Here is a 27,627-nt window from a genome sequence, read left to right as displayed (position 1 = left end):
GTGACAAAAATCACTGCTTTTTGAACACAAATACATGTAACTGATGCTATTTAAAAACTGTTCACTCGAAACATGGTGTAGTGTCTAATGGCTACACAAGTGCACATGTCGACACAAGTTAGTAGTTGTTCGGCAACAGTCTCCTGTTTCAATTAAACAGCATAGTGTCCCAAATAAATGAGGAGAATTCTGCTATTTTCTCAATTTTCTTTGAGATCCCCAATAAGCAGCTGTCCTGATTAACTGATGGCCCAATTAACTGGAATCCACTATATAATTAACCTCTGACCTCATCATTCTACCTGCTTGAAGATTAAAAAGTAGTTTGCTATAATTACCCAATTTTTCTCCATAATGAAAGTGAAGGGTTTATATGTGCTGGCTGATGGTCTTTGGGAACCGCTGGCTGTCAGCCTCATGGCTATTTGCTTTTGCAAGCCCTTTCCACCTGGCCAGATAACTGCTGTGTGGGAATTGTAGTGTGGCAATGTGGCTTAAGCTTATCCACCCCTTTGTTACCAGGGAAATTAACTGAGCTTGGTGCAGGAGGATCCAACCTAAAAGTTGTTCACAATATTAATTACCAGCCATTGTATGGCTTCGTGTATTCACTCTGGTTTAATGTTTAGTGGTATCGTTGACTGAGCTTGCTCCATTAAACGCAAAATGCTGGAGTAACTCAGCAGGCCAGGCAGCATCTATGGAAAAGAGTGCACTTAGTGTTAAGGTCTTGTCCCGAAACATCGACTGTACTCTTTTCCATAGATGCTGCTTTGCCTGCTGCGTTCCTTCAGCATTTTACGTGTATTGCTTAGTTTTCCAGCATCTGTAGATTTTTTTCTTGTTTGAACTTGCTCCATTATTCTGTTTTGATCTCCTCCATTTTTTTTGCATCATTTCCACTGATATCATTTAATCAATCCAAATCTAGATTTGGAAGCCTATAAGTTAACTGTGTGCACACCTTTAGTGATGAATGGTGGTGATTTGAATGCAGTGGCTTCTAGTTAATTGGGACAGCTCATTTGGGACAACCTTTAAAGAACAAAAACTAACTGAGAGAATGACCAGGATTCCTTCCGTTTATTTGTGACACCTATGCTTCTTAACTGGGGCAGGAGACTGTCGCCAAACAGTTTCTAACTAGTGTCAGACATGCGTGCTTGCATGGCTGTTAGATACTACACCATTCTTAGAGTGAACAGTTTTTAAATAATATCACTTAGGTGTGCTTCTGATCAAAAAGCAGTTATTTTTGTCACCACTAGTTGGTGAGAAATAAGCAGTAAGACAATTCAGAACAGTTTTGCTCACCGCAGTTTCAAGCATTCAGGTTTGAAGATGCCAGAAATGGTCAAGGGTGAAAATGAAATGATTTCACTCATTCAACAAGTAAGGAATTATGAAGAATTTGAAAGTATTGACAATCATCTTGAATGTTGCAATGAAAATAAAGATTAGGATTAGGAGAATGTAATCTTTGATAGCTTTGCTTGAAAGCCATCCATTATCTATACTAGGTGCCTGCATTGATTATGTTCATTAACAGTCAATCAAAAGAATGTGGCAGCGTACAAGTACATGGGATGAATTCCTCAGTTAATAGCAATTAGGAATACTGTTTTATAGTACTGTGTAGTATCGATACGTAATTTGTTCATTTAAATGATAATTTGTCTATTTTTTATATAACTATTTTCATGAAATTTTAGCTAATTGGGGAATTTGCTTAATTAAGCCAAAATGTACTAGCCCCTATTTGTCCCAGTTTATTGGAATCCACTGTATTTCTGCTGCTACAAATTATGTCATTTCAATAATTTAAGAATAAGAAAGATGACTTTCCATTTTTATATTTTTCAACTGAAATGGGTTCATCATGACTAAATCCATTAGTGTCAATGAGCTTTAATCTGGTGTTACTGCTATTTCCCTGCCTGCTCAATATCTTTCTTTGTTTAAGTGTTTAACGTCCCATGAAATACTGAAATATTAGCTTGTAAATCCCCAAAACTACATTGAATTAAAGCACCCCATCTCCTAATGGCAGTTTAGTTTTAAGAAGTAAAACATTTTACACCTGGTCTATATTTTTGTGTATTCTTAGAAACCACAACAAAACCACAACTTTTCCTCCACATTAATGTATTGAACACATGTTTTGGAGATTTTGTTGCAAGTGAAAGACTGAAGTGTGTTGTTAGTTTGCTCAAATCATCCTGCTTGTATGACTTCTGCCATTTGCTATATATTTGAACAAATGGGGGTTCGTTTTAAATCTTTTAAAATACATAATCAGCATTATAAAGTAGAGACAAAGTTAGTGAGTATAAAAAATTAAATAGCAAAGAATAAAAGGCCACATTAAACCACCTTTGTTAAAAATATATCAGTAACCTTTAATGCAGTATTATGTTTGTGAAGGCTTTATTTGTGTTATTCATTGGCCGTTATATAGAAAACTACAGCACAATTCAGGCCCTTCAGCCCACAATGCTGTGCCAAACATATACTTACTTTAGAAATTACCGAGGGTTACCCACAGCCCTCTGTTTTTCTAACCTCCATGTACCTATATGAGCCCCTTCTGTGAAGTCATTCCACAGGAATCTGTCAGCTCTTTGTCCTATTTCTTGTCTTGTGTTGATGCTATACATGCTTCTCTGTGGCTAGATCCTATATATGCACTGAAGAAAATATACGCTGCATTTCCCAGGATGATGTTGCTTATGTTGTAGGAGTTGGGATCAGTGGCTACAATGTTCTGATCAGATTTCATGATTGCAAGTTGCTCAGAGAACAAACATTTTTACCTAGTTAAAGATCATTCTTTGGCAGTGCATCTTGCTAATCTTCCAATATAATATCATGGTTATCATTACTGGCTTGAGTTGATCCATTCCTTTATCATGTTTACAGTTTTCAATGGCTGCACTAACTAGAACTAGAGATGCTGCTGTTTCTGTGATGAATTGTGGATGGTCCAATTTCTTCTAACCATCCTAGATTTCAGAAATCATCTTTGTGACATAATTGTGATTAAAATATATTCGCTTGTTACTTTATGTTCTTTAGTCTCTTTACAGCACTAATATTAAAAAAATAGGTAATTAATACTGGAAATTTGAAATCGAGAATCCCTATTGAGCCTCAATGAGAATATTAAGAGAATCAGATTTAATATCACTGCGATTATGTCGTGAAATTTGTTAATCTTACACAGCAGTGCAACGAAATACATGATAGATAAATATAGAGAAAACAGTTACATTAAGTGTTTGTGGGTTCAGTTTCTATTTTGAAGGCTACAATTGCTAATAAAATATTTTAAACAGAAGTAACTGCTTATTTTGAATACATAATGAAGAATTTCTAATTATACTGCCATTTATGCATTTTAAGAACATTGGACTGTTTATTCTAAATAGTTGGCGATGACTTTTAAATGAAGTGTGTGAGCTACATGACAGCATGATACTGCTGTTATACAGATAGAATCTCCAATTTCTTTCTCATCTACTTGATTTAGGAATTTAGATGTTGAGATTATTCATCAGATGTTGTTTGTCTTTTTTATAAAATACTTTTTAATTGAATGCTACACCTCACTATCAGGTGCAGGTAAGCACACCCAACAAGGGTCACCATTTGAAAAAAAATTAGAAGGTAAGCCCCAACAGCACATTAAGGCCCCTTGTAATAGTTAAACCCATAGATCAGTGTCCACATACTCAGATGAATATAATAAGGTAATGCCTCCCCACCAGTGCTGTTACCTGTGTGGGGTGTTGTGCCCCTGCACCCCACTAACCCAGGCATTATTTTAGGACACCCCAAATTGTCCCTCGGGTGTTTTGGGGCTATTCTGCTGTCTACAGACCAATGTAACGGTGTGAGTGAAAATAAAGGAACAGTTTGGAATGCCTGTGTCTAGAATCTTTGTTTTTATGAGTTATAAATCAATAGAGCACGGTAATTGAAGGGACTGTTTTGATTAGCCAAGCTTGCGATTGTTTTACTGTCAGGGTTTGTGAATAAACTCCCATGAACTGCAGAATGGGAGGGCAAAGTGTGCGAACTACTGGGGAAACTAGACCAGGGACAGAACGGGAGGAGTGACTAACCAGGCAAGGGGGCAAGGTTAGTGGGAGAATTAGCATTGCAAACCTGTTTCACACTGTGCTTTGAAAATTTCAGTGATAAGCAATTGAGACAGATGCTGCTTGTTGACAGAGCTATTGCTGTATTCTTAGTCAACTTCTCATATACTAAGCCTGAGCTCATTCAAAATGTTTTTGGCTTTTGCACACCAAATCCAGCTCAACCCTTCCTCTTGTGCTTGCTAACTTAATTAGTCATCTAGTAAAGCTTCAATTTCTTTTTGTTTTCCTTTCAAATCACTCATGGTTTCCTTACTCCCTTTATCTGCAGCATCATACAGATTTACGATGCTCCAAGATCTTTGCCCCTGAAATTCTGACCTTCAATACTTCGGTTTCCTCTGGAGATGGGATGAATGACCTCCTAAAGCCACAACCATAGGAGTATTTCTTCCCCAGTGGCTGTTAATCTGTTTTACCAGGGCTTAATGCCTATTTTGGTCAAATTAAGCTATGAAATCAAAAATAATTATTCTTACTACACTTCTGGAGCGTAGTTCCTTGGTTCATGCTTGGGCCAAGACCATGAGGAGGTCTGGATCTAAGAGATTCTGGCAAAACACAATCTTTGGATCAGTGGCCAGGCCATTGGTGAATCAGTCTTGCTTAAAAGTAATGTTAACAATAACTTCCAACACTTTGATGTTTGAGAGTAGACCATTTGGGCTGTAATTCACTGGGTTGGATTTTCTTTTGCTGTGGCTGAGATCTGTGTGGTTTTCCATATGGTTGGTTAGGTGCCGTAGTTGGAACTGTTCTGGAGCAGCTTGGGCTGTGTTACAGCTAATTCTAGATCACAGGTTCTTTTGTATTATACTGGAGGTATTGTCTGTCCGATAACCTTTACTGTTTCCAGTGTTCACAGCTGGTTCTTGCTACCATGTGGTGTGAATGGAATTGGCTGAAATCTAGCTTCTGTGACTGCCTCAGAATCTCAGGAGGAAGCCAAGATGGGTCATTAATTTGGCATCTGCTTTAACATGATTGAGCATGCTTTATTTTTGTCTTTAGAATTCATATGCTGGAACAGGTCATTATTGAAGCTTTTTTTCTCCTGCCAGTTGTTTAATTGTCCTCCTGCCATTCATAACTAGATGTAGAACTACAGAGCTTCAGTGTGACCCGCTGATTGTGAGATCGCCTGCTTGTGCATGCATCTGATCTTGTAATGCAGCTTCACAGGTTGGTATTTCAACAGTATTAGGCATGTCTTTCTGAACTTGTCTTGTCTAGGATTGATCCCTTGGCTGAAAGTAATAGATGGGTAAGGATTGAGGTTTCTGTCTAACTGTGTTAATGCACATTGCTGTCATTGATAATGATCCGTATCATCACGTGTTCAGTCTTGGTTAACATTTATTTTGTTGTTTATTACTGTCATGTTATTTTATTTCAATTTTTATTTTAATTGTCAGGTTACCATGTAGGATTGTAAATAGGCAGTTGAAATTTTAAAGTTATTGCTTTCAGAAGGAATAATCTGAATTAATCTTGCACGAACTCTAGCAATAATCAGATTATTTAAAGTAAAAATACACGTCAGCATTTCATGGTAGGGCAGAGGAATTGGGGGCAGGTATGAAAGTCTGTTAACTGTTATGTTCTATAACCAGCTTAATAAATTTCAAAACTATTAAAGTTCCTGTTTTGTCTTGCCCTTCAGTTTGGGTGTAAATTGCTGCTATATGGGATACTGAACAAATAACAGTTGTCTGTTGTGCAACAGTAATGTTCCTCCTCCAGTAGCCTCTTTTTTTTTTGCTCTTTCAATCCCCATTGCCCTCATTCGAGAAGATAGCTTGGTTATAATGTATAACTTGTAGTTTCATCACTTGTTGCCTCACTGCTGACAGAAGTTAACATTTCCCGTAGTCTGAAAAGAACAGTACAAGAGTAACATAATTTGTATTTCATCCTGAAAATAAAAAATTGCTGAAGTCGTGTAGCTAAATGTTTTTGAACTTAGTAGTATATATGAATAGAAGAAGTCGACAAGAATGAGTTACAAGATAGTGTTATCCTGTGCTGATGATTGGTGATCCAGCAGAGCATACAGTCAGGCTGTAAAGATTAATTACCTGTACTTGACAACTGACGAGCAATTTGACATGAAATATTAACTCTGTTGTACCCTACAGATGCTGTCAGACCTTATATAACTTTTAGTCTGCGGTTTTTTGCTTCTTGATTACTGGCCAACTCTTGTGTAATCGTTCTATCTGCCTTGTGTCATTCCCAGTATGATCAGTTGTTACCACGTTACAGAGCTCAAAATTGTTTTCTTTATTTAACTTCAGTATAACTAATGAAATACTTGACTGAGTTGAAGTGGCAGGATTATTAGCTGCACAGTTGCCTTGATCATGATACAATTTGTAGTTTTCAGTTTGTTGAATTATTTCAAATGCCGAAACATTATACACTCAGACCCTGCATAATGTTACCCCGCATAGTGCTGATTCATTACAACGTGGTTACTCAATTCTTTATTGAAATTTTTTAAAATGACAGAAATTCATTCTAGACAACACTTAAAACTTCTCAAGCACTTCCGCCATTTCAGTAAACATTCAGACAGCTAATGAGAGTGCTTTACATTGGCTCTGGACCACTCACAGCTAATCACGTATTAGTTCACACTCTGCCTCCCCTGCATTTGTAAACGGTCTTGATCCCTCGCCAATATATTCCATTTTTTTCACCTATAATGTCTGGAAAACTGCCTGCAACTTCCATCAGGTTGATGTTGGTGCCTCTGAAATTGGCTACATCGATGATTAGAACAATTATTTTAAAAAAATGCAGACAAGATGAAAGCTTCTGCAACAACTACCTCAAAGTTATCAAAGTGATTCATTCAGGAGCTATTTGCTTGAAAAAATGGAAAATAGACTAAATGTGTAGGTGGATGACCAAACACAATGAAGCATGTCTCTAAGCCAGCTGATAATAATGGAAAAGGCAAGAAGCATCTTCAGTCATATTCAAGAAGAAGATACATTGGTAACATTCACAGCCAGCAGAGCTTAGTTTGATAAATTTAATCAATGTAGTAACCTCCATAGCATATGTATCTGTGGTGAAGTGGATAGTACAGACAGTAAGATCCTTAATAACGAAGAGATTCGAGAATTGGCAGAGCAACACATCCTGGGTGAATCTGAGGACACGAATGGAGAAGAGGAAACTCCAGCAAGAAACCGCACCACAAAATTCGGCAGCTCTAGCATCACCACGATCACACAAATCATGGACCAGTTCATCGATATTGACTCTGACTGGGAGCGAAGCAATAAGGCAAAGAGAGGTGTTCTCAACATGATTTCCTGCGACCAAGAACTGCTTCATGAAGGGAAACTTAAGAAAAGGCAATCAAATTTCAACACCAACTTGAAGAAAAAGCCAAAGTTAGAGGAGGACCCACCCTCCCCCCCACCTTGTTTATAGGGCCTCTGCCCCTTCCCTCTTCAGTCCTGACGAAGGGTTCCGGCCCGACATGTTGACTGATGGTTTCCACAGATGCTGCCCGACCTGCTGAGTTCCTTCAGCGTGTTGTGAGTGTTGCAGAGGAGGACCCAGAGCCTGGTTCCACCCCCCCCCCCCCCGCCAAAGATGTAGCTACCACCTGCTTCCCTCAGCTGCTGCTGCTCCACGGATGTACGGGTTAGGCCTATTTGTGTGTTTGTTACTCCACAGGTTACTGTGTACGCATAAAATATCAGATATCTCAGGTTTGAATTTTTTTAAATCAGGCATACACGTCTATTTATATAACATTATAATGACCCTGCATAGCACTGACTTACATAGTGCTCCACCTCAGAGGAAGGCATCCTCAGTGTTAAGCCGGGTCTGAGTGTACAGGTGACCCTACATTACTGCTGTCCAGGTTACAGAAAATTGCCTTTATAGTACTCACTAATAACTATCCAAAAATCTGAGATGTGGAGTAAAATAGCTTCCATTTGGGGAAATGGTGGAAGAACAAATAAATCAACGCCACATTTATTTGGAGACTGGTGGAATGGATTTGCTGGATCTATGGGGGTACAGGCATCTGCCGGGTGATTGGAAGCAGGACATTTATCTTCCCACCTATGCCCCTGATCTACAACAATTGGGAGCAAGGTTTAGTTGAGCAGAGCTGTGAGCACTGAGCAGACTCGCGTGCTGAATCAGTGAGGCCTGCGACTGGCAGCCACTCTTCCAACCCTTGCTTACTCCCCGCCGCAACTTTTTCTGCAATTCTCTCCCCACACCCTATTCCATTAGTACCAAACTGATACTTTTCCACTAAATGCTCTTTTACTGTCTTATTGCCAAAAATAATTAAGTTTCTTTTTGTTCAAGGTACCAGTGTTTGACTTTCAGCAGGAATAAATATTGAAATTATTTTTATGGAAAGCTGTTCCTTAAAATCTGTTTAGCACTAAAGCAATTAAGGATTAAGAAGCTCCTCGGGCTGCTATTTTTAATGGTGTTTTTCATCAGATTAACCAGCTTTTAGGTTGACAGAGGAACACTGAACAAACTCTTGTTCATTCTGATATTTTGCCTGCACTAATCTATTGTTCTGTGTGATGTGTAAGAGTATTATAGCTCCTGTTAGCTTGGTTGGATCAAAAATGATTAGATGCATTAAACAATTCTGCAATAGGAATGTTTTCAAGATATTTGTGTATTTTAATGTATGTTGTGTGAATTAATTCAGAATTTGGAGCATGTAAAGATTTTATTTATCAAACAACATCACTATTCTGAGAATAAATTTTGTTCCCAAAAAAATTACATCAGGTTTACGCCTTTAGTCAGTATTGCTTTAGATAAGCTGATTGAGAGGTATGTCTGAGACAAGTACAGACTTCGTTCTGTGTACAATGAACTACATGTCTCCGATGTTCAATTTCAGCACTTAGAAGAGTTGTGGATAAATTAATGGATGGGAGAGTTGTGGAGGGCTCTAGTTCACATGCAGGTCATTGGGGCTCAGCAGAATTTTGTTCTCAGTTGGTCTCTTGTAGTTGAGTACTGTCCCCGGCAGTGGCTTGAATTTTTACGCAGTAAAAAGACCTGAAGTTAGCATTAATGAATTGTGAAGTCATCATCTTAGAAGTACAATTATATTGTGCCTGAGGAGGCAGTCAGGCTGTACTATTATTCCAAGTAGGGACCAATTCATATACAGCATCATTCACGCTCAATTATGGGGAACAGTGAAGAATAAAGAATGAATTTTAAATCCATACTTACAATTGCCTGTCTTTCATTTTCAAGTTATTATAAGCAGCACTAGTCCAGCTCTGATTGGCTGAAAAATGCTAATAATAACCATCACTTAAAACTTCACTAGCCCATCGCTGAAATGTTCCCACAACCTTGCTTTCAAGGACTCAATATTTATTGATTTCTTTTTACTATTATTTCTTTTTGTATTTCCAATTTGTTGTCTTTTGCATACTGGTTGAACACCCAAGTTGGTGCTGTCTTTCATTGATTCTGTTATTTATTGAGTATGCCTACAAGAAAATGAATCTCAGGGTTGTACAGTTACAAGAAAGTTTGTGAGCCCTTTGCAATTACCTGGTTTTCTGCATTAATTACTCATAAAGTGTGGCCTGATCTTCATCTAAGTCACAATAATAGACAAATACAATATGCTCAAACTAATAACACACAAACAATTGTACTTTTCATGTCTTTATTGAACACATTTTTTAATCATTCACAGTCTGGAAAAGGTATGTGAATCCTTGTAATTAAGAACTGGTAGAACCTCCTTTAACAGCAGTAACCTCCACCAAATATTTCCTGTAGCTGCTTGACTAAACTTGCACAACTGTGACAGTTCATCAGTATTTCTGGGATACCCTGCATGAACAGCTCTCTTCAGGTCATGCCGCAGCATCTCAATTGGGTTAAGGTCTGGACTCTGACGACTTGGCCATTACCAAACACGAATTTACTTTATTTCTAAACCATTCTGTTGTTGATTTACTCTTGTGTTTCGAAGCATTGTCTTGGTGCACCATCTAACTTCTATTAAGCTTCAGGTGATGGACTGCTACTCTGATATTCTCCTATAAAAATGACTTGATACAATTTGAAATTCATTGTTCCCTTAATGATTACAAGCTGTCTAGGCTCTGAGGCAGCAGAGCAGTCCCAAACCATGATGCCTTTTTTTCCCCCAAACATAGAGATGTGCATTTCTGCCAGAAAGTTCAACTTTTGTCTCATCTGTCCACAGAACATTGTCCCATAATCGTGGAATATCCAGGTGGTCTTTTGCAAACTTGACGTGCAGCAATATTTTTTTTTGGAGAGCAGTGGTTTCCTTGGTGTCCTTCTATGAGCACCATTCTTGTTTAGTACGTTCCTTACAGAGACTTTAGCAAGTTCTGCAGTTTTCTGCAGGCTTTTTGCTGTTACCCTTGGGTTCTTTTTCACCTCCTTCAGCATTACATGTTGTGCTCTTGATGTGATCTGTGTAGGATGCCCAATCCTAGGGAGAGCAGCAACAGGACTGAATTTCCTCAGTTTGTAGACAATTTCTCTTACAGTGGACTGATGAACACTCGGGTCTTTAGAAATGCTTTTGTAGCCTTTTCTAGCTTCATGCATCTCTACAATTCTTCCTCTAAGATCCTCTGAAAGTTGCTTTGATCGAGACATGGTGCACATAAACAGATCTTCTTTGAAAAGAGCAGACTCTGTCAGTAATCTGACTTTGTGTGTCTTTTTTATATAGAGCAGGGCACCTTTACAACCCACATCTCCAATCTCATTTCATTGATTGGAGCACCTGACTCCAAATAGCTTTTGTAGAAGACATTACCCCAGAGGTTCACATACTTTATTGAACCTAGGTTGTGACTGTTTAAATGGTGTACTCAGTACTGACGAGAAGTACAGTTGTTTGTGTGTTATTAGTTTAGGCAGATTGTGTTTGTTATTGTGACTTAGATGAAGATTAGACCACATTCTAAGAGTAATTAATACACAATCCAGGTATTTGCATAGAGTTCACAAACATTTTCTTGCAACTGTATATGGTGACATATGTACTTTGATAATTTACTTTGAAAATATTGTTCAGTCTGTACTGCTCCATGAGGCTTGAGTTATGAGATTTATTTCAGATATTATAATAATTTAAAATGTGGCCATATTAAAAAGACATTGAGCAGAAGTATTTGTTCACAACTCCTTTGCTTTTCAAAGTAACAACATCCCCACATAGGACAATCCACACCAGGGCTGTGGAAAAAGGGCTATCTTTTAATTAGGAGGGCAGTCGAGATTTCAAAGGCAAGAGTTTTGTGGCGTTCCTCTGAGTTGAGGAGCAATCAATCAGCAAGAGGCAGTGCATAGAAAGAGCTACTTCTCAGTCAGGTCCACATTCAAGATTTACAAGCAGAGTTTCACGCTAGTTTTCTCTGAGTTGGACAATCCACACCAGGGCTGCATAAAAAGAGGAGCGACCAATCAGCATTCATTAGAAAGGGCAAATAAGAATTCATGTTCAAGCGGAGCAGCCATTCTGTTGGGTGTGCCAATCTTTAGAGCGGCTTTGGCTCATCAGGCTTACGTTAGTCTCCCAGATAAACATTTGCATTAGGTGCAATGAACTGGAGTTGCAGCTAGATGACATTCAGCTCAAACGGGAGAATGAGTAGGTGATAGACAGGAACTACAGGGAGTATTCACTCCTAGATTGCAGGAGACAGGTAATTGGGTGACTGTCAGGAGAAAGTGGGGAAGTGCATAGCCAGTGCAGAATACACCTGTGGCCGTTCCCCTCAATAATAAGGGTTCCCCTCAATATTAACTTTAGATACTATTGAAAGGGATGACCTACCAGAGGGAAGCCACAGTGACCAGCTCTCTGGCACTGAGTCTGGTGCTGTGGCTTAGAAGAGCAGGGAGGTAAAGAGGACTGCAGTTTTTAATGGGAGATCCCTTAGAGGAACAGATGAGGTTCTATGGGCATGATAGAGACATCCAGGTGGTATGTTGCCTTCCTGGTACCAGTATAGGGTTTCTCACATCTGGACCATGGCATTCTCAAGGGCAAGGGTGAGCAGCTGGAATTCTTGGTGCATATTGGCACCAATGACATGGGTAGACAAGGTGGGGAGGTCTTGAGAGATTTTAGGGAGCAAGGGAGAAAGCTGAGAAATGGGACTTCCAGGGTAGTAATCTCTGGATTGCTGCCTGTACCATGTGCCAGTGAAGGTTAGAATAGAATTGATTTGGCAGAAGAATGCCTGTCTGAGGAACTGAGACAGGGGTTTGGGTTTATGGATCATTGGGTTCTCTTCTGGGGGAAGCTATAACCTGTACAGAAGAGACAGGTTACCCCTGATCCCGAGGAGGTCCAGTATCCTTGTGGGCAGGTTGGCTTTAGAGTTGTTCGGGTCGGTTTAAACTGATTTAGCAGGGGGATGGGAACAATGATAGTGCTGAAGATGAAGTAAATGGTTTACAAACAGAGGGAATGTGTCATAAAATTCCTAGTAATGAAAGGCTGATGATAGGGCAAAACTGCAGTCAACAGGATGAGTTGCAACGTAAAAGGTGGACAAAATCAAAAAGAGTGAATACAAGACTGAAGGTGTTTACATTTGAATGGGCGCAGTATATGGAATAAGATAGATGAACTTGTAGCACAGTTACAGATTGTCATGTTTGTTGTAGGCATCACTGAATCATGGCTGAAAGAAAATTATGGCTGGGAGATTAATGTCCAAGGATACACATTGTATCAAAAGGACAGGCAGGAAGGCAGGAGTGGTGGCATTGCTGTGTTGGTAAAAAATGAAATCAAATCATTAGAAAGTGGTGACATACAGTGGCATGCAAAAGTTAGGGTATCCCAGTCAAAATTTCTGTTACTGTGAATAGTTAAGTGAGTAGAAGATGAACTGTTCTCCAAAAGTCATAAAGTTAAAGATCAAACATTCTTTTCAACATTTTAAGCAAGATTAGTGTATCATTTTTGTTTTGTACAATTTTAGAGTGAAAAAAGGAAAGGAACACCATGCAAAAGTTTAGGCACCCCAAGAAATTTGAGCTCTCAGATAACTTTTACCAAGGTCTCAGACCTTAATTAGCTTGTTAGGGCTATGGCTTGTTCACAATCATCGTTAGGAAAGGCCAGGTGATGCAAACTTCAAAGCTTTATAAATACCCTGACTCCTCAAACCTTGACTCAACAATCAGCAGCCATAGGCTCCTCGAAGCAGCTGCCTAGCACTCTTAAAATTAAAATAAATGATGCCCACAAAGCAGGGGAAGACTATAAGAAGATAGCAAAGTGTTTTCAGGTAGCTGTTTCCTCAGTTTGTAATGTAATTAAGAAATGGCAGTTAACAGGAACGGTGGCAGTCAAGTTGAGGTCTGGAAGACCAAGAAAACTTTCTGAGAGAACTGCTCGTAGGATTGCTAGAAAGGCAAATCAAAACCCCCGTTTGACTGCAAAAGATTTAGCAGACTCTGGAGTGGTGGTGCATGTTCTACTGTGCAGCGACACTTGCACAAATGTGACCTTCATGGAAGAGTCATCAGAAGAAAATCTTTCCTGCGTTCTCACCACAAAATTCAGCGTCAGAAGTTTGCAAAGGAAGATCTAAACAAGCTTGATGCATTTTGGAAACAAGTCCTGTGGACTAATGAAGTTAAAATAGAACTTTGGCCACAATGAGCAAAGGTATCTTTGGAGAAAAAAGGGTGCAGAATTTCATGAAAAGAACACCTCTCTAACTGTTAGGCACGGGGGTGGATCGATCATGCTTTGGGCTTGTGTTGCAGCCAGTGGCGTGGGGAACATTTACTGGTAGAAGGAAGAATGAATTAAATTAAATACCAGCAAATTCTAGAAGCAAACATCATACCATCTGTAAAAAAAAGCTGAAGGTGAAAAGAGGATGGCTTCTACAACAGGATAATCCTAAACACACCTCAAATTCCACAATGGACTACGTCAAGAGGGGCAAGCTGAAGGTTTTGCCATGGCCCTCACAGTCCCGCGACCTAAACATCATTGAAAATCTGTGGATAGGGGCCGGCTGGTGGACAACGACATCGGTGCCGGACCCAGGAGAGGAAGTTCCCGGGTTCAAAACAAGTCGGGTCTGCACCTGAGTACGTTTTCCATCCGTGCCGGGTTGAGTGTCAAGTTCGCAACTTGACCTCGTAAAATAAAGGGAAAATACTGCGAAAATGTCTGTGTGAGGAGTGGTGCGCCACATAGAGTATCTCTCGCTCCGCGCCTTGTAAAAGCCATGAAAAAGACATCATCATGGACGCACGCATGGACACGCAGACGCACACATACAGACACGCAGGCACACGCCAAAAAAAAAGAAAATCTATGGATAGACCTCAAAAGAGCAGTGCATGCAAGACGGCCCAAGAATCTCACAGAACTAGAAGCCTTTTGCAAGGAAGAATGGGTGAAAATCCCCCAAACAAGAATTGAAAGGCTCTTAGCTGGCTACAGAAAGCGCTTACAAGCTGTGATACTTGCCAAAGGGGGTGTTACTAAGTACTGACCATGCAGGTTGCCCAGATTTTTGCTTCGGGCCCTTTTCCTTTTTTGTTATTTTGAAACTGTAAAAGATGGAAATAAAAAAGTAATCTTGCTTAAAATAGTAAAGAAATATGTCATCTTTAACTTTGTGCCTTTTGGAAATCAGGTCATCTTTTACTCGCTTAGCTATTCACAGTAACAGAAATTTTGACCAGGGGTGCCCAAACTTTTGCATGCCACTGAAGGGGTCGAAAGGTGTTGAATCATTATGGATAGAGATAAGGAGTTGCAAGGGTAAAAAGACCCTGATGGGAATTGTATACAGACCCCCAACCAGTAGTAAGGATGTGGTCTACAAATTACAACGGGAGATAGAGAATGCATGCCTTAAGAGCAACGTTACAATAGTAATGGGGGATTTCAATATGCTGGTAGATTGGGGAAATCAGGTTGGTGCTGGATTCCAAGTCTGGGAGTTTCTAGAATGCCTATAGAATAGCTTTTTAAAGCAGCTCATGATTGAGCCCACTTGGGGATCAGCTATTCTGGATTGAGTATTGTGCAATGAACCAAATAGATTAGAGAGTTTAAGATAAAAGAACCCTTTGGGGTAATGATCATAATGTGATCAAATTCACCCTGAAATTTGAGAAGGAGAAGCTAAAGTGAGATGTATCAGTATTACAGTGGAGTAAAGGGAATTACAGTGTCCTGTGAGAGGAGTTGGCCAGAAATGATTGGAAAAGAATACTGGCAGGGATGATGGCAGAGCAGCAATGGCTGGAATTTCTGGAAGCAATTCAGAAGGCACAGAATATATGAGTAGACTTCCCAAAGAGGAAGAAGTATTCTAAAGGCAATATGACACAACCGTGGCTAACGAGAAGTCAATGCCAATATAAAAGCCAAAGAGAGGGCATATAATAGAGCAAAAATTAGTGGGAAGTTACAGGATTGGGAAGCTTTTAAAAACCAACAACCAAAAAAGTCATTAAGAAGGTAAGGATGGAATACAAAAGTAAGCTAGCCGATAATACCATATAGGATACTAAAAGTTTCTTAAGATACATAACGTGTAAAAGAGAGGTGAAAGTGGATATTGACCACTAGAAAATGATGGAGAGGTAGTAATTGGGGACAAGGAAATGGCAGATGAGCTCAGCAAGTATTTTGCATCAGTCTTCACTGAAGGGCACTACCAGTATGGTGGAAGTTTCAGGGGTCATGTAGTGTATGAAGTTACTATTACTGGGGAGAAGGTTCTTGGGAAACTGAAAGGCCTGAAATTAGATAAGTCACCTGAACCAGATAGTGTACACCCCAGCATTCTGAAGGAGGTGGCTGAAGAGATTGTGGAGGCATTAGTAATGATCTTTCAAGAATCACTAGTTTCTGGAATGGTTCCAGAACCATTCCACTCTTCACTCTTCAAAAAGAGAGAGAGGCAGAGAATATAGGCCACTTTGACCTCAGTGATTGTGAAGACATTGGAGTTGATTGTTAAGTATGTGATTTTTTTTAAAGATTTTTTTTATATAGATTATGAGGACACGCAGTCCTCTTTTATTGTCATTTAGTAATTCATGCATTAAGAAATGATACAATATTCCTCCGGTGTGATATCACAGAAACACGGGACTGACCAAGACTGAAAAACTAACAAAAACCATATAATTGTAACATATAGTTACAATAGTGCAACAATACCATAACTTGATGAAGAACAGGCCATAGGCACAGTAAAAAAAAGTTCAAAGTCTCTCGAAAGTCCCACATCTCACGCAAACGGGAGAAGGAAGAAAACTCTCCCTGCCATGCCCGACCACAATCCAACTCTGAGTCGTCCGAAAACTTCGAGCTCCGATCAGCCCTCTGACACCGAGTACCGAGCACCATCTCTGCTGAATGCTTTGACCCCAGCCTCGGTTGCCAGCAGCAGGCAAAGCCAGGATTTTGGGGCCTACCCTCTGGAGATTCTGGATCACACAGTAGCAGTGGCAGCGAACCGGGCATTTCAGAAATTCCTCCAGATGTTCCTCTGTGCTTTTCACATCTGCCTCCATCAAATCAGAATTGTGCATGGCGTCCTACTTACAAATACGATATCATTTCACCAGAGAGCTGCGTGCGCTGCGTTGCGCCACCATCTTCTCCTCCCACCAAGTAGATTTCAGGCTACTTGGAGGCATATGATAAAATAGACCATAATTGGTATGGTTTCCTCAAGGAAAAATCTTGCCTGTCAAATCTATTGGAATTTATTGAAGAAATAACAAGCAGGATTGATAGTGGAGGATAGGTTGATGTTGTTTACTTGGATTTTCGGAAGGCCTTTGACAAGGTGCCACAGATGAAGCTGCTTCACAAGCTGCAAGCCCATGAACTTACAGGAAAGATTCCAGCATGGGTAAAGCAGTGGCTGATTGGCAGAAGGCGGAGTGGGAATAAAGGGAGCCTTTTCTGGTTGGCTGCCAGTGACTAGTGGTGTTCCACTAGGGCCTGTGTTGGGACCGATTAATTTTACATTATATGTCAATGACTTGGATGATGGAATTGATGGCTTTGCAAAGTTTGCAGACAATACAACAATACAGAGTTTGGTGCAAGGCAGGCAGTTTTAAGGAAGTAGAAAGGCTACAGAAGAAGAATGGGCAAAGAAGTGGCAGGTGGAATATAGTGTCAGGAAGTGTATGGTCACGTACTTCGGAAGAAATGAAGGGGTTGACTTTTTTCTAAATGAGAGAAAATACAAAAAAACTGAGGCGCAAAGGGACTTGAGAGCCCTTGTGTAGGATTCCTTAAAGGTTAATTTGCAGGTTGAGTCTGTGATGAGGAAGGCAAATGCAATGTTCACATTCATTTCAAGAGGACTAGAATATAAAAGCAAGTATGTCATGTTGAGACTTTGTGAAGTACTGGTGAGGTCTCACATGGAGTATTGCGAGTGGGTTTGGACCCCTATCTTAGAAAGGATGTACTGACAGTGGAGAGAGTTCAAAGAAGGTTCACAAAAATGATTACAAGTTTGAATGGCTTTTCATATGAAGAGTGTTTGATGGCTCTGGGCCTGTATTCACTGGAATTCAGAAGAATGAGGGGTGATCTCATTGAGACCTATCAAATGGCAAAAGGCCTTGATAGAGTGAACATGGAGAGGATCTTTTCTATGGTGGGAGAGTCTTAAGACCAGAGAGCACAGCCTCAGAATTTAGCCAGAGAATGGTGAATCTGTGGAATTTGTTGCCACAGGCAGCTATGGAGGCCAAGTCTGTATGTATATTTAGGGCAGAGGTTGATGGATTCTGGATTGGTCAGTGCATGAAGGCATAGGGGAGAAGGCAGAAGTTTGGAGCTGAGTAGAAAAATGGATCAGCCATGATGAAATGGCAGAGCAGACTCAACAGGCCAAATGGCTCCTGGTCTTGTTGCTTAAGGAGGTTTATAATTTTGTTTAGGCATACAAAGGGCTTTGAGTGCTGCATATTACGAGCTTGGTGATATACAAGTAATTAGAATTGTTACAAGAGAAATAAGTCAGAAACATCCTTAACTAAATTGAGGACCTTTCTAAGTCTTTTCAACAGGCAATTTGGGAGAACCACTTTCCCAGGTCATATTAAGTAAAAATGGCAAGAATGTTGTTATTATAGTCATCGTTATTTATAAGTTTTAGCTCTACCTTTATTGTAAATTAAATAACACAGCTGTTATGAACACATACAGCGGGACACAGGGCCTTTGGCCACCAAGTACATGTCCATAGATTCAAACTCTGGTCTGGATCCCAATTAACCCATGTCATATCTAGTTAATGTTTTTGAGATTATCCATTTATCTTTGACACATTGTGGTAATGCAAAATCTCTACACCACATTTACCCCTCAAGATCTAAACAGGAATGCTTTTGTTTTGGAAGGATAGCCAGCATTATTACACATGCACGTGAATGCCTGTATTGGAGGATGATCTGAGAAAAGATTAGTATTGTCTTTCTCTTTTAACAAATTATGTTTGAAAGACTGCTTTGTAGTCAGGTATTTTTTGAATGTAGTGGCTTCAAATTGTAGGGAAATGTGATAGTTAACTTGAGCAGTGCAAGTGTCAGTGCAATAAATCACTAATCATTGTGGTTGATGAAATTGTGCTGCCCGGGATACTGATCTTTCAGTATTCTTTGAATTCACCTCAGAGAGGAAATGGTTTGTTGGTTTAAAGAGCACCTGCAAATCCGAAATATGTGCTGAGCCTATTGACTGGACTTGACCTTCCAAGCTTTTGACTTAAAGACTGACATGTATAGCAATTATTCATGTTTCAGTCTGGGGTTGCAAAAGCTGGACAATGATATAGTCTTGCTGTTCATTCACAGCTGCATTTATAATAAAGTGATCAGAACTGATAAAATGATGTTTGTGCCTTTTTGCTCCAGGGAATACAGTTACTACTGCAGTCAGGTAACTTTGGAGAAACAGTACTTGCCAGGCCTTGAACCTCTGGCGAGTATGGCTTAGCTGGCCAATAGAACAGATCAGTGAGCTACCAAGGATGTTCACTTAAGTTACTGAAGTCAATATTTTAGAATAGTTCATTTATGAGGCGAGAGATTTGCTGGCAAGAATTGCATTTTTATTGTACATCCCTAATTGCCCTTAAAGTGGTAGAGAGCTTCTTGAACCACTGCAGTGTTTTTGATAAAAGTACTTCCACTATTATTTCAACCCTGCAATGAAGAAATAATGTTAAAATATTCCAAAGGTAGGATGATACAATGATGTAGTGCCTTGTATTTTTTTCCAAACATAGTAATCTGAATTTTATTTTCTGCTTTAGGGCTTATTCCCTCGTGGATTCGAGTCAAGTCTCTACCTTCCTCATCTCTATTCTACTCATTGTCTATGGAAGTTTCAGGTAAGTGTTTGTTTTGGACCAATGTATGATTTGTGGTTAATGCAGTCATATTGTTCATACATTCGTATTTGCATTCTAGAGAGATGGGATTTATACAAACAATAATGAGACTGTTCATGTACCCACGTTGAGGTGATTGGGAGAAGATTATAATTTCCGGATAGCTACACACCCCTACATCTGTGCAGTGGTACAACAGGTAGTGGTAGTGCCTCATAGCTCCAGTGACACAAGTTCAATCCTCTCCATCTGTGCTATTGGTGTAGAGTCTACATACTCTCCCTGTAGTTACATGTATTTCCCCTGGATGCTTCCATTTTCTTCCATGCACCAAAGATGCACTCAGTGACCACTTTATTAGGTACACTTGTACACCTTGTAAATGCAAATATCTAATAAACCAATCATTTGGCAGCCACTCAGTGCATAACTGCATACAGACTTGGCCAAGAGATTCAGTTGTTCTTCAGACCAAACATCAGAATAGGAAAGAAATGTGATCTAAGTGACTTTGACCATGGAATGATGGTAAGTTTGAGTATCTCAGAAACTTCTGACCTCCTGGGATTTTCATGCAGAACAATCTCTAGTGTTTAAAGAGAATGGTGTAAGAAACAAAAAAAGGTTCAGTGAGTAGCAATTCTGTGGGTGGAAATGCCTTGTTAATGAGAGAGGTCAGACTAGTTCAAGTTGATAAGGAGACGACAGTAACCAGTCATTACAACAGTGGTGTGTAGAAGAGCATCTCTAAACACATAACATGTCGAACCTTGATGTGGATGGAAGACCACAACCGGTTCTACTCCTGTCCCTAATAAAATGACTACTTTGTGTATTTAGGAATAAGTGTTGTTGGGTGACAAAGTAAATTGGAGTCATAGAGAATTATAGCACAGAAATGGGCCCTTTGGCCCATCTAGTCCATGCCGAACCATTTAAACTTCCAAGTCCCATCTTCTATTTTAGTTCTCACCAGCAGCATGGTAATAGAAAATCCCGAAACCTAGTGGTTTTTTCTGTCAGTGGCTTGCATAATGCCTCCCCATAACCCCTCTCCATATTACAAGTTTGACTAAGTTACCATTCAAATGTTAGCACTAGAACAGGAATGAAATTAAGAGATTGCTGCCAAGGGCTACCTTTCACACATTACAATGGTGCATTGGATTTCTGTCTATAGAAAGAGGGCAAAAGGCTTCCAGCAGCCCTGATTATCAAGAGAACTATTCACTCTCACCTCCCTAGATGTTTCCTAACACAGGTCCTCCCCAATTTAGACCGAAAGACCATATAAGACATAGGAGCAGAATTCGGCTTTTTGGCCCATTGAGTCTGTGCTGCCATTTCTTTATGGCTAATCCATTTCCCTCTCCACCTCAATTCTCCTGCCTTCTCCCTATAACCTTTCCTTCCCCTTACTAATCAAGAACCTATCAACATCCACGTCTACAGGTCATTAGGTGTATTTAACTTTAGTACTGCTGAACATTTGGGAAGTTGTTGGGATGGATTTGCTAACTGTTGCGAGAATGCGGGCATCTTCCGCCACCTGGGAACTCAGTTTGCCCTGAGTTGTGAACAGCTCATAGGAATGGAACACTGTCATAACCTGGGAAGTACCTGTAGTAAGCTGGGAGACACAGCTATTATAGGATTTGGTGGTCTATGAATTTATAATGCATTACCCAATTGTGATATATTTTAAAGGAATATGGTATTTCTTTAAAAAAAAGTGTTATCTAAAATGTTTTAAACACACAGAAATGAAGAGAGACATTTTAAAAATTAGTAATAATAAACGTTACTAGTCTTGGCCTGATAATGGAAACTTGCAAAATTCTTTGCTTTAGTTATATTTTCATTCCAAACCAGTTATTACAAAGTGTACATTACCCTTTTAAATGGGTCACAAGTGTGTGGAAGAGGTAAAATTTTCCACAAAAATTGCCTGGATTTTGCATTAATTACTCTTAAAATGTGATCTGATCTTCAACTCAGTCACAATAATAAACAAACACAATATGCCAAAACTAATAACACACAAACAATTGTACTTTTCAAGTATTTATTGAGCACATTGTTTAATCATTCACAGTTCAGGCTGGGAAAAGTATGTGAACTCTTGTATTTAGTAACTGGTAGAATCAAATAGCAGCAATAATCTTCTCCCAACGTTAATTGTAGCTGCTGATCAGACTTGCACAACAGTGAGGAGGAATTTTAGACCAATCTTCCAGATAACACTGTTTAGTTCATCAATATTGGGGTACCTTGTTTGAACAGCCCTCTTCAGGTCATGCCACATCATCTCAGTTGGGCTAAGGTCTGGATTTTGACTTGGCAATTCCAAACTGCAAATTTTCTTCTTTTTAAACCATTCTGTTGTTGATTTACTCTTGTGTTTTGGATAATTGTTGTTGTGTCATCCAACTTCTATGAAGCTACAGGTGACAGACCCTGACATTCTCCTGTAAAATGTCTTGATACAATTTTGAATTCATTTTTCCCTCAGCGATTGCAAGATGTCCATGTCCTGAGGCAGCAAAGCAGTCCCAAACCATGATGCTCCTTTCACCATGCTTCACAGTTGGCATGAGATTTTGGTGTTGGTGTGCACTGCCTTTTTCGTCCAAATATAACAGTGTGCATTTCTGCCAGAAAGTTTAACTTTTGTCGCATCTGTCCACAGAACATTTCCCATAAGCCTTGTGGAGTACCAAGTGGTCTTTTGCAAAGTTGGCATGCAGCATTTTGTTTTTTAAAGAGAGCAGTGGTTTCATTCGTGGTGTGGATGCTATGTAGCCTCTTCCTTGATGGGAGTGGGACAAGCAGTCCATGAGCAAAGTGGATGGGATCCTTCATGATATACCTGGCCCTTTTCTAGCACCTTTCTGTATATACATTATGTCCTTGATAGCTGATGGGCTTTTCACTGGTTTGGTACAGAAACTGCACTACAGTGAAAAGCTGAAAGAGATTTTTCATTTTAATTCCTTAGAAAGTATTAATCATTAATCTGGTAATCTGGAAGTGATGTCCTCTTCTCATTGTTTCCATCAGGAAGGAGGTACAGAAGCCTGAAGGCACATACTCAGTGATTCAGGAACAGTTTCTTCCCCTCTGCCATCCAATTCCAAAATGGATATTGAACCCTTGAATACTACCTCACTCTTTATTATTTCAGTTTTTGCACTATTTTTAATTTAGCCATTTAATATATATGTGTGTATATATGTATATAACAGTACAATGAATTACATGATAATATAGAAAAATAGAGTAAATCAATCACAGTAAGTATATATAATACTGTGTTTACTAAAATGGGTCTTCAAAGTTATTAGAGGTGAAGGACAGATTGAGTTGGATTGGGGAGGAGATCGAGTTGGTGAAATGTGTGGGTATGAGGTGGGTGGAATGGGGAGGGGGATGGGGTGAAAATGACAATTTGTGGGGGAGGGAGAGGGAACAAATCTCAGACTGAAAGGGGATTGGAAAATAGATACTGCATCATTTACAAGTAGGAAAATATATTTTCTGTGTGATGTTTACAGCAATAGTGAAATCAAAGGATCCTTTACTGTTCACATAGGTTATTAGATTGTATTACATGCTGACATATGATTTGTGCCACTTCCTTGTGGTTTATAAATTTTAGCTTTGTAGTTTAAGACATAAATTATAGCAAGGTATGACTCGGATCCAATTACTCCCACTCTTTCTCCTCCTCGTTATTCCCACACTGCCAATCCCATAACAATCTATTGAACTAATGGTTATGTTTTGCTTGAAGACTCTCACTTTATTTTCACCTCCTGTGTGGAATACCATACAAGGCATACAAAATATAAGTAAATCATAAACATGAGATCCAGCAGCTGCTGGAAATCTTGGAGAAACACATACAAAATGCTGGAGAAGGTCAGTGAGTTGGACAGTGTATCAAAGGGTGTAAATATCTATCCCTACCCCAGGCCCTATACACTTTTATCCCCCATCAGGAAGGTCACAAATGTCTCCACTACTTTCTAGATGACAAACCTCTACCCCTCCTCTACCACCCTCTGTCTGGTGGAACTGCTTCTCACCTTCAACAGTTTCTCTCTTGATGCCTCCCATTTTCTCTAAACCCAAGGTGTAGCCATGAGCACCTCCATGGGTCGCAGCTATGCCTGCCTTTTCATCTGCTATGTGGAAAGTTTGCATTCCACGCCTACACTGGTAATGCTTCCCAACTCTTTCAGTGCTACATTGATGACTGCACTGGTGCTGCTTCTGCCACCCATGCTAAGCTTGTCAGTTTCACCAACTTTGCCTTTAACTTCCCTCTTGCACTCAGATTTACTTGTTCCTTCTCTGGAGACAGAACTATACTGATATCTTTTACAAACCGGCTGGCTGTTACTGCATTGACTATATTTTTTCCCACCCTATCTTTAGTAAAAATGTTGTTCCCTTTTCTTAGTTCCTTTGTCTCTGCCACATCTGTTCTCAGGATGAGAACATCTTGTATTGACCTCCTTCAAAGAAAGGAGTTTACCATCCACTACCATTGATGCTGCCCTCACCTCTATCTCATCCATTTCCTGCACATCTGCCCTCAGTCCATCCTCCCACTGCTATTATAGGGATGAAGTTCACCTGGTGCTAGTATCCATGAGCTTTTGTATCCAGCACATTATTCTCTGTAACTTGTGCCATCTACAACAGGATCCTACCACTAAGCACATCTTTCCTTATGCACCCCCCCCCACCCGCTCTGTGCTTTCTATAGGGATCAATCTCTACGTGACTCCCTTGTCCACTCATTCCTCCCTGCTGATTTCCCTCCTGACATTTATTCCTGTATGCGAGACAAGTGCTGCACCTGCCCCTACACATTCTCCCTCACCACAATTCAGGGTCCCAAACAGACCTTCCAGATGAGGCAATAGTTCACCTGAGAGTCTGTTGGGGTCATCTTGTATCAGCTGCTCCCGCTGCAGCCTCCTCTGCATTGGTGAACATCTTCGCTCCATCCAGTACAAAAGGCAGGATTTCCTGGTGGCCAACCATTTCATTTCAACTTCCCTTTCCCATTCTGGTCTGTTGCTCCATTGAGCCCACTCTCTGGTTGGAGAAGCAACACCCCATATTCCATCTGGGTAACCTGCAGTCTGATGCCATGAACATCGATTTCTTTAACTTCTGGTAATTGCTCCCCGCCCCCTCTTTTTTTTCCCATTCCACATTCTGATTACCCTCTTGCCCCTTTTCTCACCTGCCCATTTCCTCCCTCTGGTATTCTGCCTCCTTCCCTTTCTCCCATGGTCCACTGTCTCATTAGATTCTTCAGCCCATCACCTCCCAATTTCTTACTTCATTACCCCCTCCCCACCCAACCATCTTTCCCCTCACCCCACTGTCTTATTCTAGCCTCTGCACCCTTCATTTCCAGTCCTATTGAAGGGTCTCCGCCCAAAGTATCGACTGTTTATTACACTCCATAAATGCTGTCTGACTTCGTGAGTTCCTCCTGCATTTTGTGCATTTTGTGCATTTTTACTTGCTCTGTGCAGGATAAGTATATAATGTAAAATGAACTCCCTAAATTTTATTGTAAGAATACACTGCCCAATACTAAACTTATTTTTTATTTAGAGAGCAAATATGTGGGTGAAAACAATAATGAATTTACTATTTTATATACTTACATTTTACTACCGTTATTAAATAAGGAACTTAATAACAAAAAGAGCAGGATAATTGTTGGGGAAAAATCCAAGATTTTTTTTTATTGAGTAATTTAAGAACTTATTTGTGATGGCTGCTTAGAAGACCTTCATTTAATAACTGATTTAAAATGTAGTCATTTTAACATCTCTGCAACACTCCTTCAGAAGGGCACTAAAATGTCGCAGTGGCTTATCAGTCTGGATCAACGGAAAGTAGATTGCCATTCTTCCTGAATTTATTTTGTTTCTTTTTATCAATTTTTTCCCCAAGTCATGGTAATCACTCATGGTAATGTTGTATACCTTCTGTCATAAAATCTATTTTTTTTGCCATGTGACTCCCCACAAAAACTTGTAGTTCGTCTGGGCAGTTAGTTTCTGATCTTGCAAACTGCTGCATCAACTGATATCTAAGTAGCTAATTAGGTGTTTGCATGCACCCTGAATTGCATTGCTTTATATGTAGAAAGGATCATTTTATCCAAAGTAACACACACAAAATGCTGGAGGAATTCAGCAGGGCAGGCAGAATCTATGGAAAAGAGTTAAACAGTTGATGTTTCGGGTCAGGACCCTGAAGGCCAAGACTCTTTTCCATGTATGCTGCCTGACCTAATGAGTTCCTCCAGCACTTTTTGAATTTGAATCTATTAAAATCATCTGTCCCACAATGTAAGGGAGTAAAAATCTTTGTGTTATGACTCCGTCGCTCTGTACAGACATGTGAATTCATAAGTCTGATGGCTTCTAGAAAGAAGCTGTCCCGTAACCTGGTTTTAATGCTGCGGTACCATTTGCCAGGTGGAAGCAGCTGAAACAGTTAACGGTTGGGGTGACTGTTGTCCCCGATGATCTTCCAGGCCTTCTTTATGCATCTGCTGCTATAAATGGCCTCAGTGGAGGGAAGTTCACATCCACAGATGTGCTGGGCTGTTCGTACCGCTCTCTGCAGTGCCCAGCAATCAAGGTTGCTGCAGTTCCCGTACCAGGCCATGATACAGCCAGTCTGGATTCTCTCGGTGGTGCCCTGTAGAAGGTCTAGAGGATTTGGAGGCTTATGCTGAACTTCTTCAGTCACCTGAGGTGGAAGGAAAGTTGTTGTGAGTTTTTACATGCTAGCTGTGTGACAGCAGTCCAGCTGAGATCTTTAGTGATGTGTATACTGAGGAACTTGAAACTGCTCACCCTCTCAGCTGCAGTCCCATTGATGTTGATCGTGCTGAGCTTGTCTCCTTTCCTCCTGTAATCCACGATCAGGTTTTTTTTGTTTTAAACATTGAGAGAGAGGTTGTTATCTTGGCACCACTGTGTCAGAGTGTTAACCTCTTCCCTGTAGCCTGTCTCATCACAGCTAGAAACCAATCAATGTCATGTCATCTGCAGATTGCAGCTGTATGTGGCAGCACAGTTGTGGGTGTAAAGGGAGTAGAGGTGGGGGTTCGGGACACAACCCTGGGGGGCACCTATGTTGAGAGGCAGAGGTGAGAGAGTCCATCCTTGCCACCTGTCGACGATCCGATAGGAAGTCCAGGATCCAGCTGCAGAAGGCGGGGTGCAGGCTGAGGTCTCTGTATTTTGAATATTACTTTGGGTTTCCAGCATCTGCGGACTTTCTTATGTTTGGTCATTGTATCCATTTTGTGACTAATTCCCAGAAACTCAGCTTTGTAATAAAATATGCATTGCTTCTGAGTAGTCTTCAAGAGGGGTTGCCTCCAGAAGGTAGCATCCATAACTAAAGACCCTCACCATTCAGGCTGCACCGCCTTCTCGCTACTACACACAGAGATGAGGTACTGGAGCCTGAAGACCAACACTCAATATTTTAGAACCATCTTGGTCCGTGAACATCATCTCATTATTCGTTTCTTGCATTAATGTTGTAACTTGCAGCAATTTTGTCTTGCCCCGTATTGCTGTTGTAAAACAACAAATTTCATGACATATGTTGGAGGTAATAAATCTGATTCTGGTTCACTTGTTTTCTAATGTTATTATTGAGATTTTAACTGAAATGTGTACTGATTCTGCTGAGCTGGCAGTGTGTTTTATTCTGCATTGTTTTGTGCTGCCTGGAGATTAGATCTAAAAAATCAGTTAACCATTAGTAGGATCATCATTCCCTGAGTGGCTGTTCATTCTTTGTACAACATTCACCACAAAAGTATTTCAGGGATCAGTACCAACGCAGGTTTATATAATGCTTATACTTTACAGGAACTTTAAACCTCCAGTAAATTTGTTAGTAATTAGCCAAATAGAATCTGGACTATTGAAGGAGATATTAGGAGACATGACTTGAACAAAGGGGTG

General features: G+C 40.1%; 1 protein-coding gene across 1 annotated transcript in view; it reads left to right on the top strand.

Moving 5' to 3' along the window:
* sppl3 (signal peptide peptidase 3) overlaps positions 1-27,627 on the top strand; it is a 176,390-nt gene that overhangs the window by 48,526 nt on the left and 100,237 nt on the right. Inside the window, exon 2 of the mRNA XM_072247987.1 lies at positions 19,523-19,600. Coding sequence (XP_072104088.1) covers positions 19,523-19,600 — 78 coding nt within the window. The remainder of the gene's footprint in view (positions 1-19,522; positions 19,601-27,627) is intronic.

The sequence above is a fragment of the Mobula birostris genome, chromosome 31, assembly GCF_030028105.1.
Source record: "Mobula birostris isolate sMobBir1 chromosome 31, sMobBir1.hap1, whole genome shotgun sequence".
NCBI lineage: Eukaryota > Metazoa > Chordata > Chondrichthyes > Myliobatiformes > Myliobatidae > Mobula > Mobula birostris.
The sequence above is the reverse complement of the archived record's forward strand: the minus strand, read 5'-3'. Positions and strand labels throughout refer to the sequence as shown.